Source organism: Sinohyriopsis cumingii, chromosome 15 (genome assembly GCF_028554795.1).
Source record: "Sinohyriopsis cumingii isolate HCF-2022 chromosome 15, ASM2855479v2, whole genome shotgun sequence".
Lineage (NCBI taxonomy): Eukaryota > Metazoa > Mollusca > Bivalvia > Unionida > Unionidae > Sinohyriopsis > Sinohyriopsis cumingii.
In genome coordinates this window covers 77,117,534-77,130,775 of record NC_142975.1, presented here as the reverse complement: position 1 = coordinate 77,130,775, position 13,242 = coordinate 77,117,534, and the positions used below count along the sequence as shown (strand labels likewise).

Here is a 13,242-nt window from a genome sequence, read left to right as displayed (position 1 = left end):
TCACACAGTGAAATGTCACATTGAACTATCATTGGTGTATTTATTGCTTGTTTTGGTCCAGGTTAAACAGTAACCACCAATCAGAAATTAATGTAGCTTATTTCCTTTACAAACTGGATGTACTGGTAAAGCAAAAAAGAAACTTCACACAAAAGTCATTAAATGATGCGTAAAGTACTTAAGCAAAGATGCTGCCAAGGTGTGAATCATGCTAATTTGTATGAATTTGCACACCTGGAGAACAGTGATGCCTGAAAACTCGCATAAATTAGTCGAAAGTCGGCAAAGTATACAGTTTTTATCTAACTGTTCTTATTGTGACATCTGTTTTTCGAGCAGGGAATTGTTATCACATCTGGGTTCTTCTAGGATGACATGGGGGACCCTGAGTGGCTGAGTGGTCTAAACCGCTTACCGTTCTAGATCACTGCCATCTCACCTCTGTCTGCATGGGTTTGAGTCTCCGGCTCAGCTAACATGGGTATGTGAGAAAGCCTGCCAGTAGCTTCTCTTGGGTTGGTGGTTCTTCTCGGGGTTTGGCAGGGTTCTTTCTCCACCAGTTATACTGGCTGCCATGTATAGCCTATCTTGTGCTGAAATATGACATGAATGACATGAACAGTTGTTCAGCTAAATTTTATTGGCATATAGTGCCATGGAATGTACATTATGGTCTAGCTTGAACCTACATGGTTTATCTTCAGATTACGACTTCATTCGGCAAATACTGGCTCATGATAGTGATGTTGACCATAATTTTTAATGTTATGAAGTATTATTGGAGCTGGGAGCAATGTTAATGGAGATACCAGTGATTTGATTTTTGAACATGTTAATGGTGTTATATACGAGTCGGATGTACTTTTTGGATTGACAAAAATAGACCGCATGCCAGTCAGTCTCCCTTTCAGCTGTGTTTTGAAATTAATTATAGAATGGGCAGAACACAGAACCTAATTAAAATACAGACAATTTAAAAGTAGAATGCAATTTTCATATTTCTCAATCAGTTTAGCCTTATGAATCATATACTACAACACCATATACTCCTATTAAGGTTAAGATAGACTGAATAAATAAGGGTTAAAAAAAAATGAAATTAAAAAGTAAAGATATTTATTTGAATATCTCTGCATAAGCAGGCTATGGCATTGATGGACTAAAAACCCTAATACAGCATAATGGGACTGACTATGGCATTGATGGACTAAAAATCCTAATACAGCATAATGGGACTGACTATGGCATTGATGGACTAAAAACCCTAATACAGCATAATGGGACTGACTATGGCATTGATAGACTAAAAACCCTAATACAGCATAATGGGACTGACTGTGGCATTGATGGACTAAAAACCCTAATACAGCATAATGGGACTGGCATTGATGGACTAAAAACCCAAATACAGCATAATGGGACTGACTGTGGCATTGATGGACTAAAAATCCTAATACAGCATAATGAGACTGACTATGGCATTGATAGACTAAAAACCCTAATACAGCATAATGGGACTGACATGGCATTGATGGACTAAAAACCCTAATACAGCATAATGGGACTGACTATGGCATTGATAGACTAAAAACCCTAATACAGCATAATGGGACTGACTATGGCATTGATAGACTAAAAACCCTAATACAGCATAATGGGACTGACTGTGGCATTGATGGACTAAAAACCCTAATACAGCATAATGGGACTGACTGTGGCATTGATGGACTAAAAACCCTATATACAGCATAATGGGAATGGCATTGATGAACTTAAAACCCTAATACAGCATAATGGGACTGGCATTGATGGACTTAAAACCCTTAATACAGCATTGTGGAACATACAAGAAATTCAGCATAGTAGTCAGTAAACTACTGATTCAAGAAAGTGAAACTTTGGCAGAGTTTATGTTATTGTAAAATCTTGTTTAGGAACTGATGTATCCAAAAGATAGTATCTGAGCTCTGGAAAGTTGTACATAGCAGTCATAAAGATAAGTTTCCCAATCTATTCCAGCTGACAAACCTAGCCATGTATATGATGCACAGAACAATATTCATACACAGATAAGGTATGGAGCATGCTCAGAAACAATTAACATATTAATGCTTATACAACTAGAGGTGACATCTTTTAAAGATTTTGATTTTAGTAAAGCTCTAACAAAGTGGAGCAGAAAGAGAGACAGATATTGAAGTGTTAGGTAAGTATTGAACTTTGGCAATTTCCTCCTGCCTCTCCTTTTTTCTACTCCTCCATATTAAGGTGACAAAGGGGAGGTTCCATCTTTAAATAAAATGCTGGCAGCATCTCTCCTTAAGTTGTATATGGGGAACAAATTTGGAATGCCTCATTATGCAAAGATATTTAACCAGTACATGTGGCTGCAGCATGGTTATCGCAGTCTTTTTCATCGGTGTGAAGTACAGTGTGATAGATTTTGTTGGTATTCAACCTCATTCCCATTCCCTGTTCTGTTTGAGATGAGATATTCTTTGCATGATGAAATTACTTTATTTCTTCTGTTTTGAAGATAACATCGTAATGTCTTTCAGGTTTAAGTGAGACATGAAATTAGTAATGAGTATGTTTTTAAAGCGTTTATGCAGAACAAAATGAATATTCTGGTGGCTATAGTGAATTAATTGGAGCCTGCATTAAATGGTATAAAATAGTCCATAAAACTCATTGTTAACCAACAAGTAGTCTGTTTGTAAAAGTATTTTTGTTATCTTGTCATCAATGAGAACTGCATATACATATATGATAAATATGTGTCTGTCTGTAATCTGCATACTAGAAATACAACTGTTATGTCAAAATACATAAAAAGGGCCAAACTTACCGTCCAAAGATGGAAAGACCATGAAGTTCATATGTATATCATATTGTAGGCTTTTTATTGTGAATAGTATCGATATGTGGCACAGGTGTATTGTTTCACCCCTAGTATCAATGATTTGGTTTCTCTTCTTTGCCAACATGGATTTTTCTTGGTATGAACCATCTACCTTCAGTAGCTCCTGTTCCTACTGAGACTGCTCCAGTGGCCTAAGTAGTTAGAGCATCTGTCTTGATTGTGGGAGATTGCAGGTTTGAACCCTGGCCGAGTCATACCAAAGACTTATAAAATTGTTACTAACAGTTGCCTCGCATGTTGCTCAGCATTAAGAGGTTATTATTAGGACTGGTCAGCCTGGTGTCAGGATAATGTGACTAGGTGGGACATGATGCTACATGATGTCCCAGTTCTGGACATTGCTATAAACTACCACACTGTGACAGAAAAATTGTTAAAGGTACATTAAAAATCCAAATCTCAAACACACACACACACACACTGAGATTCCCAGTTTCTGTGCATAGGATGATCAAGAGAGAACCCTTAATCCTATTAGGAAATTGAGATTTTATTCAGCTACCTCATAAAGAATGAGAAATCGTCAGAATCATCTCTTTCTCCCTCACAGTGGAGTTTGCTCTGATATTTCAGTGACCACCATTTTCAGGTGGATTGTTCTCACTATCAGTCCCTCACTAAGTAGTATCAGTCTTTCATGAGAATTATATTCTGTAATGTTAAGGCTTGTGTGATATCTTTGGCCTACTGGAATTACATCTCTGTGGATGATGTTATAAGAGCTATACTCTCACTCTATGTTTTTATCCTTTTACCATTAATATTTGGCGTGCCAGAGTGAAGGATCAAGTTGTGATAGCAGATGTGAGCACACTATCTATCAGATTACAGTAGGGAACATCTGATAAATTAATAGCAAGTGCCTTTTCTTACATCGGTTTTTGTTTTGAGGTCAGATGCCTGCTCCTAGATGGTAAATACAGCATTGCAATAGTGACTGGTAGGTATCTCTGTGATCAAAGTGTCCTGGGAGGGGGATCACTTTAAATATGTTTTTATTGCCTGCCACTGTTGTAATTATTCCTGCTTCCCACCCTGCTCTGATGTCCAGTAGTCTTGGTCCAAGAGGGACATTCTGCACATTGGAGATGACTAAGGAGTTAGACTGATCATCTTTTCTTTTCTGACCTGCAAATTAATAATTGTGAAGAAATATTTAGCTTGGACTGGGAACCCAATGAAGGGTTGCAATACAATAGTAGTAAGTATTACATAATAAAAGTTACCTCCCCCTGCCAAAAAGAATCGCCATCAGCAGACCTAATTGATGTGGTTAAGTCAAAAGTCATTGCTTACATTTTTGTACTACACTGAATTGATGAGTGCTTTTAATTGTTCATATAAAAATTAATTTTGATCAAACTTTGTACATAGGTGCATTCCATTGAGCAGATTGATAGTCAGCATGGATTTTAAGGCAAAGATCTTGACTCTGATATTTAGGTGTACTTAATGGGCATGTGATCATGATAACACAAATAAGTATGAATGGATTTTTATTGATTTTTATCAAGTCCTGTTTGTGGACATATCTGATGAATACATGTATCTTGAATGATGCCACCTGAAAAATTTTTGTTTTTCCATCAAAATATATTAATTGAGGATTTAGTGCAAACCTAGTCTGTAGGTATACTTTGTTGTCTGATATGTCTTTCATTATTATTATTATTACAGGAATAAAAATGAAATGCATTGAAGGGTACTGCTGGCCAGTTTGCATCTGCAGTTTGGAGCATGGGAAATGTGGACTGGACCCTTTTGACTGCACTGATATAGAAACGATTAAATGTGCAGGGAAGGTTCTTGAGAACTGTTCTTGTGCACCTCTAGTGATTACTAGCACAGTACTGACCAGGTAAAGTTACCTTAGTGATTACTAGTACACAACCTACCAGGTAAAGTTACCTTAGTAATAACTAGCACGCTACTGACTGGGTAAAGTTACCTTAGTGATTACTAGTACACAACCGACCAGGTAAAGTTACCTTAGTAATAACTAGCACACTGCTGACTGGGTAAAGTTACATTAGTGATTACTAGTACACAACCGACCAGGTAAAGTTACCTTAGTAATAACTAGCACACTACTGACTGGGTAAAGTTACATTAGTGATTACTAGTACACAACCGACCAGGTAAAGTTACCTTAGTAATAACTAGCACACTACTGACTGGGTAAAGTTACCTTAGTGATTACTAGTACACAACCGACCAGGTAAAGTTACCTTAGTAATAACTAGCACACTACTGACTGGGTAAAGTTACCTTAGTGATTACTAGTACACAACCGACTGGGTAAAGTTACCTTAGTAATAACTAGCACACTACTGACTGGGTAAAGTTACCTTAGTGATTACTAGTACACAACCGACTGGGTAAAGTTACATTAGTGATTACTAGCACACTACCGACTGGGTAAAGTTACTTTGGAAGTTTGACATTACATGTAGTATACTTCTTTGTGATAATTTAATTGTCATTCATAAGAGTTCTTCTGAAATACATTGTTAAGTATATATTATTTTTATAAAATTGATAAAAAATATATAAAAGATAACATACAGTAAAAATCATTGTCAATACACACTTGCATGTAAAGGACATCTGTCCAAAATTAATGAACTGAGTGGGAAAGGTGACAAAATTAAAAGGAATATTTTTGTCAGTGACTATCAAGAAGGTGGGTAAAAGATGTTACATGTCCAGTCTTTTTGTCATGCACTTATGATCATGTAAAAAAAAATTTAATTGGTCCCTTCACCCATTCATGATGGAAACAAGTTCTTATAGACATGCTTGAAGACTATGGAGGGACAATGCTTTCTTTTTAAAGAAAGAAGGACTCCACCTAGTTTCTAAGAAATTTAAACCATTTTGGAAAGACACGTTTTTCACATGGTTGGAATTGAATGACACTCTCACCACAACTCTTGAACATATTTTGTCAATGAAAAATATGTCAAGATAAATGATAATACGCTTTTTCTGAAGAAACGGTGTGAAATTATATAGTCTTTATCAAAGACACAATTAAGGAAGATAGTGTGTTCCTTGTACACGAGTTAATACAATACTGAAATATCAATACAGTGGTATATATCAATACGTGATAATTGTGGTCCAAAAGATTGGATCGCGTTAATAGCAGGGTCGTGAGAATGTTTGGTTTTACAGTATTTTACTTTTTTCAGAGAACAACACATTGGTACATATGTTTATTTATGTCTAATTTATATCATGAATAGGGTATCAACACTATTTACTATAAGGCCATCGTGGCATGCAGTTCATCCATAATGCACACATATTTAAAATATTCATTAATTTTGTCAAGATCATTGTGTCTGAATTCAAAATCTAATCTATAGCATGAACAGAGTACTAACACCACATACTTACTGTCTGGTATCGTACTGTCTTGGCATGCATTTAATCCATAATATATGTAATTCCATTGCAAAAATTGCATACATATTTAAACTATTCAGTAATTTTGTCACAGATCATTATGTGTCTGAATTCAATGGGAAAAATTAACAACAAAATAAGGTTAAGAAAGATGAAGCACATGTACAGTTCATTACATTCCAGGGTCTATGAACAGGGTCTGTACAAATTTCATACTGCTAAAATTTTCTCATATGTGTTTCCATGTAAATTCCCAATAATTAACACTTGTACGCTTATTCATTTGAACTAATACAGCAAAGATAATTAAAAAACAACACATGCTTTTAGCGTGCATATAACTTTTACTTCAGATTTTGTGAATATTGAAAGAAACATGTGAAAAATACTTTTATAAAGATTTTTAAGATGAACCTATGTACAATTTCATACCCTTTCAGTTTCCAGCTAATAAAGTGGACATTATTTACTGGCCAACTGATTGCGCATAATAACACTGCCAAGCCCAGCAAACATGTTAGCGGCTTTCGTTTTGTTTGATCTATATTAAATTGTGAGAATCTTTTATCAACTACCGCATTGTTTGCTGCTTGGTTGTGTATGCAGTTAAAGAAGAAACACATATCAGATATTGTTTGAACAACGATTGTATACAGAACTAATTGAAGACAATCACGAAGATGACTTACTGGCTTTACTCATGGATCATTTCTGATAATGTTTATTTTGGTATAACACTTCAAGAACCTGGTGAAATTATTAATTTCAGAAGCCACCCCAAGATCGTACTATATTCAAATTCATATGCAAACTCTTCCCCCAAATGATAATAAACATTTTACACACTATTTCTCATACTAACTTTAAAAATATATTTTTCCGGTACGAGAAAAATACATGTACATGTATTTCAAATTTCAGGAACCATGCCACGATCATATTATCGAATTCATACAGGATCTCTTCCCCAAAATGATAATAAATTTTTTATATACTATTTCACGTACTTTAAAAAAAATAATTTTCTGGGTGCGAGAAAAATACACATACATGTATTTAAAATTTCAGGAACCATGCCATAATCATATTATATTTGAATTCATACATCTCTTCCCCAAAATGATGGTACATTTTTATACACTATTTAGTGTACTTGGATTTTTATTTTATTTTCATGTGCGAATGAATATATGAAATTTCGGGAGCCACGCCACAACCATGTTATATCCAAATTTGCGTTATCGCTGGGCGCATTATAGCGGGGTTGCACTGTATTACTTTTGTAGAATTCTATGGAGTCCTTGATGCAATAGCAGGAACTTGGAAAAATTCTATTTTTATTACCAGTACTATGAAATTAGAATCACCATTACATGAAAATATAAATGATCTCAGGAAGCAGGAAAAAAATTGCAAAATAATTTTATACATTAAATATGAGGAAGACTTCCAGTTCAAATGGAAACTAAATGGAACTAAAACAGAATTACTCACATGAAGGTTGGAAATCAGTATTTTTCCTTCCCTTCTCCACTCTTGAGAATACAGGTCTTCAGAGTTTTAAATACAAACTTCTCAACAGAATTCTCGATGCTAATAGCAGATTGTTTAAAGTGAAATTATCTGAGTCGCCATTATCTTCCTTTTGTAATGAAGCTGAAGAGACTCTGCTTCATTTATTTTTGGATGTCATTTTGCGAAAACAGTATTGATACATTTAGGTCAGTTCTTAGAGACGAATATCAAATAGAGTTAGATTTAACGGAAGATACTGTATTATTTGGAATTAAAATTTAACCAGAGTTGGAGATTATTAATGGATGCTTAATCCTGATCAAAAGGTACATATTTACTTGTAGAAATAAAATTTGCATTCCAAGTTTTGCAGCAAATCAAACATCTGGAATTATTTTTTTACATACTTGTACTCCTCAGCAAGGGCAGAAAAAAAAGAGGTATTTTGTAATGACTGTTCAATACTTACTTTAAACTGATAATATATAAGAACATGTTACATCATCAATTGATTTAATGTTTTAAAAATATTTACTTCAGCCCACCAAGTACCAGCATGAACACAACAGGTTTGCCAACACAGTCTTCAGTAGCGACCTTAAGAAGTAATCCATCTACAGGTATGTGGAAAAGGAGTAAATCACAAGATTAATCAAGAAATTGCCTTGAGGTACAGATTGAGATAAAAATAAGAAAAGAAATCTACTTAATTTTCCCAAATTCTGATTCTTAATATATTCTAACATTCCTACAAATGCAGCATTGTCTTTGATTAGTTATGTAGTAATGTAGTCTATAGAGTACTATTGGAAATGATGTTAATACTATGTCCAAGGTCGATTATCAAACCAAAAATTTGTCACTTGATGGTCACTTATTTTTATTTTTGTATATAAATTGTTTAATAAAAAACATTCCAGATGTAGGCAACAATAATAACTGTAATGGAGATGAATATTGTGGGTGAAATGTACAAGTTTCTGACAAAATTAAAGGACTCACTACGAGTTTAAATATAATTATTTTGCAGTTTTAGTCTTTGAAATAATACATGATGGCATAGATTTTATAAAATAAGATTTCCGTGGCAAATTTCCATGCTTTTTATATTATATACTCCTCTTCTACCCCCCCCCCCAACATCTCAGCCCCCTACCCCAACTTTGACCAATTTTTTGCAACCCCAAATCTGTTATATACATGTCCACTTGCTGTGACTGCACAGTTAAAGTTTTGCTAGAAATATATTCAAAATGTCAGTGCAACTTCAAGTTTTGCAAATTAATGTAACAAAATGTTATTGCGACTTCAACTTTTGACAGGCCCATATTAATGGGAGGTAAGACAGAATACTCATTTTTCTGGTGCCAGCATCATTGTCAACATTTTAAAGTTTTAGATAAATTGTTTCTTTTGTTTATATTTTCGAAAACCCTTGACAGATTCTCATCATCCTTGAAATGAATCATTATGAAAACTAAGACAATTCATTCACTTGCCCATTTGACTTTGAGGCCAAGGTCACAGTCATAGAAAATAGGATTTGGTTCAAGTTATTCATTTGTTTATATTTTGTAAACCTTTTGATGAATTTACTTCATAGATGGCATGAATCATTATGAAGTTATGGCAAGTTGTTCTGCAATATGCAGTATGCTTGCTTGCCTCATTTTTTTTGGAATTAAGGTTACTGTCGTAGAAAACTTGCATTTTCCATTTTGTTTTTATTTTCGAATCATTGTTGCTATCATAATAACTCTTGTTATTGCTCCTTCAGCTGAATGGATAGTGATAGTTTCATGGGATTTTCACTAAAAAAACTTGTTCTGATATATAGTTAGCCCTAAATCTTAATGGCCTGATCAGACCTCTAATATTTGCAAAAGTGGTAGCCATCTTATAATCTGGTTATGGTTATTTCTCAATAAATGGTGGCATAAATGTTGGAATTTTACTTAAGGGGGCGCTTACCAGATAATATGTACTTTTGAGAGAGTGACGTATGTAAGGTGAAGTAGTTCGCATTTAAAACATGTACAATGGAGAGAATGTTGGCATACCTCTATGCTACATTAATGTAATGTGGATGATATTTCTTTTGGATATCGTACTTTTGGAAATTTTACATGATTTAAGCACACTGCTAACTAAAATGACTGCTCCCTTGTGTTAAAAAATCAGCCTGAATTAGTCTAAAGTACACTATACATAGCAGCTATTAAAATAGGGAAAATGAATTTTGCCAGACTAGACAATACCAGCTTCTGAAAGTGCAATGAATGAATTACTAAATATATAAAATGTAAAGAAAGTTATTGGCTCTTTTTTATACAATTTACCTCTGAAGTTCAGGAAGTGAAAATGACCAAGTAGAGCTAGCACTTTTTTGAAAGGTGCACATCTGAAGTAAGGCGAAGCTGTATACTCCATAACCCATAGTACACCCATCAATCATTACACCAAAATAAAGGGAATTAAAGGTTCTTTGCATTATACCTAAGATATACAAGGTCTTTTTTAAATAGCCAGTATAACCAGTGAGGAAAGCCGGGGAAATTCTTTTTCTTTAAAATCCTAACCCTATGCAAAATACGAAACTGTAGAGCGCCACCTAAAGACTTCTTATGATATCCATTTGGTGCAAAATGAAGATGATGCTGATCAGAAAGTCTCCAAAATGATTGCCATGACAACCATCTTGAAAAAATCTTTCTATTACTGCTCTTGAGAGTTATTGTTTGTTTTCACTAAAACACTTCTCATGATATGAAGTTGGTTCTAAATAAAAATGATGCAAATTTTACATCCCAAAATGTAAAAGATACTCATTAGGCCACTTCTCTTCAGTAGTATATCTTTTTTTTTGTATATTAAAATGATGTTAATCTAGCTTCCAAAATGGCTGCCTTGAAGGCTATCCTGAAAAACATTATCTTTCTTACAGTATATACCTGTTTGTATATGAAAATGATGCCGATCCAGCTTCCAAAATGGCTGCCTTGAGGGTCATTTTTTTATGGCTTTTACCTGAATGGATGGTCATTTTGACATGTAATTTTCACTAAAATATTATATCAGTATGTAACTGGATTTGAATTAAAATGATGGTTTTCTGACTTCAGACATGGCACTACAGTGGCCATCTTGAAAATCTTGTCACTACTGCTCTTGCATGAATGGTGACATTGACATGGTCTTTCACTCAACCTTTATTGCAGTATGTAATTGGTTCTGATTGAAAATGGTGCATACCAACATAGCTGCTCTTTTGTGAAGGAGTTTAAAAACTGGCCCTAATTGACCTTGGGGTCAATTCAGTGCTTGTATTTTTTGTCCTTTATTGAGATTATGAACACAACAAAATCTGTTGCTTTATTTTGTGTTTTTCTCACTTTGTTTGATATGTATACTATACTACCTTGCATTTGAAAGTGATGCTTTCTTTTTATGAGCTACAAAAAATGGTTATAAAAAAATATTTAATTTTTAGGTTCAACCAACACAGTCACTACTGATAGAAATGATGATAAAAAAGATGGATCTGAGAAAGGGGATCAATGGTATTACATATATATAGCTTACATATCTGAATATATATAAATATATGGATGGCTTAGCATGTTACTGTCCCATCATTAGTTTGTGTCATAGAAAACAACGAGTAGCAGGTGACATTGTCAGCTGCAATAAGATACAAGATGAGTAATAGTAGGCCCACATTGGTCTCTTGTTAGTGAAGTTGCTTATTAATGTGATTATCTCTAGATGTCATGTAGAAGTGTTGACTCATTTAATCATTTTAGTTAGATTTTAGTTTTGGTATAAAGAACATGTTATTCAGATGTATAGAATGATATTGAATTTGATGAATGAATTTTATGTAACACTGTCTACTAATTTTTTTATGTGTCACAGTTTAAAGTGAAGCATGTTGTTTTTACTTTTTGGTTTGAAAGTAACATAATCACTTTGGCATCCATTTTTTGTCACTGTCAGTCTGTCTGTACATTTATCCACACCCTAGTCTGACCTGATTGCTAGAGTGTTTATTTTCTTTTTATTTCAGTAACATTGTATCTCACCCTCCTAATATTATTGAAATAGTCCAGGGCAGGGGCTTGACGTGTGACACTTGCCCTGTGCCTTGTTTTGTATGTTAAGACTAGTATGCTAAGATGATTTAATTTTTTTCCAGGACGGTGATAGGTTTATTCATTGGCGTCACAGTCCTTGCAGTATTAGCGGCAGCAATAGCTTTATGTGTCTGTTGTAAATGTAAAAAACACAACAGGTTGAAAAGAGGTAAGAAATCACATATCATTTATAATGAGATTTTGTCAAGCCTGTCTAATTGGCATCAGCTTGACAAGGTGATCACATTGGCATCCATGTGTGTATCCAGCTGCACACCCAGTGCCAATACCCCTAGATTATCTTCAGTGTTAAAAGCTCATTACTTACTTATAAAAGGTGGGCTATTCAAAAACCTGTATACTTTACAAATTACTCCAGATCTTAATGCTCCTTATTTTAGAGTTCATGGGATTTACAGCAGTTCATAATTGATCAGCTCTTCACCTGAGAAGACATAGAAATGGATTGTCTCAGACTGTTTGTACAGCCTTTGAAATTCTAACATAAATTCAAATGGGATTTTTTGTTGTTTGAATGGACAACTAGAGCTATTTATACATTAAGTTTTGGGGATTATTTGCAGCCAGGGCTAATTGTTTTTCTTTAGTTCTATGGACTTTCGGCATTGAAAGTTATGGCTTCAATGCATCGTTTAAGATTATTCATATTGAAGAATATAAAGTTGTACTCAAAAGTTTTGATTGTGGGTCTTGAAATCAACGGCTGTAATCAGGTTGATGGGATTGTTGGCATTTATTTTGGTTTGCTAGGTGTCAGTTCATTTTTTTATGAGTTTACTAGCTTACATTTTTCTATTCTAGGTCTCAATTCATGTTATGGGATTATTGACATAGAGTTTTTATGCTAGGTCTCAATTCATGTTTTATGGGATTGTTGGCATACATTTTTCTATTCTAGGTCTCAATTCGTGTTTTATGGGATTGTTGGCATACATTTTTCTATGCTAGGTATCAATTTATGTTTTATGAGATTGTTGGCATACATTTTTCTATCCTAGGTCTCAATTCACGTTTATGGATTTTTGTCATTCATTTTTCTATCCTAAGTCTCAATAAATGTTTTATAGGATTGTTTGCATACATTTTTCTATGCCAGGTCTCAGTTCATGTTTTTGGATTGTTGGCATACATTTTGCTATGCTTGGTCTCAATTCATGTTACATAGGATTGTTTGCATACATTTTTCTATGCTAGGTCTCAGTTCATGTTTATGGGATTGTTGGCATACATTTTGCTATG

General features: G+C 34.2%; 1 protein-coding gene across 8 annotated transcripts in view; it reads left to right on the top strand.

Moving 5' to 3' along the window:
* Positions 1–13,242, top strand: part of LOC149782115 (uncharacterized) — a 100,821-nt gene that overhangs the window by 52,319 nt on the left and 35,260 nt on the right. For all 8 annotated transcript variants that reach the window (XM_089933557.1, XM_089933553.1, XM_089933556.1 and 5 more), the window contains 4 exons: positions 4,601–4,781; positions 8,390–8,469; positions 11,340–11,409; positions 12,045–12,151. In XM_089933557.1, coding sequence (XP_089789683.1) covers positions 4,601–4,781; positions 8,390–8,469; positions 11,340–11,409; positions 12,045–12,151 — 438 coding nt within the window. The remainder of the gene's footprint in view (positions 1–4,600; positions 4,782–8,389; positions 8,470–11,339; positions 11,410–12,044; positions 12,152–13,242) is intronic.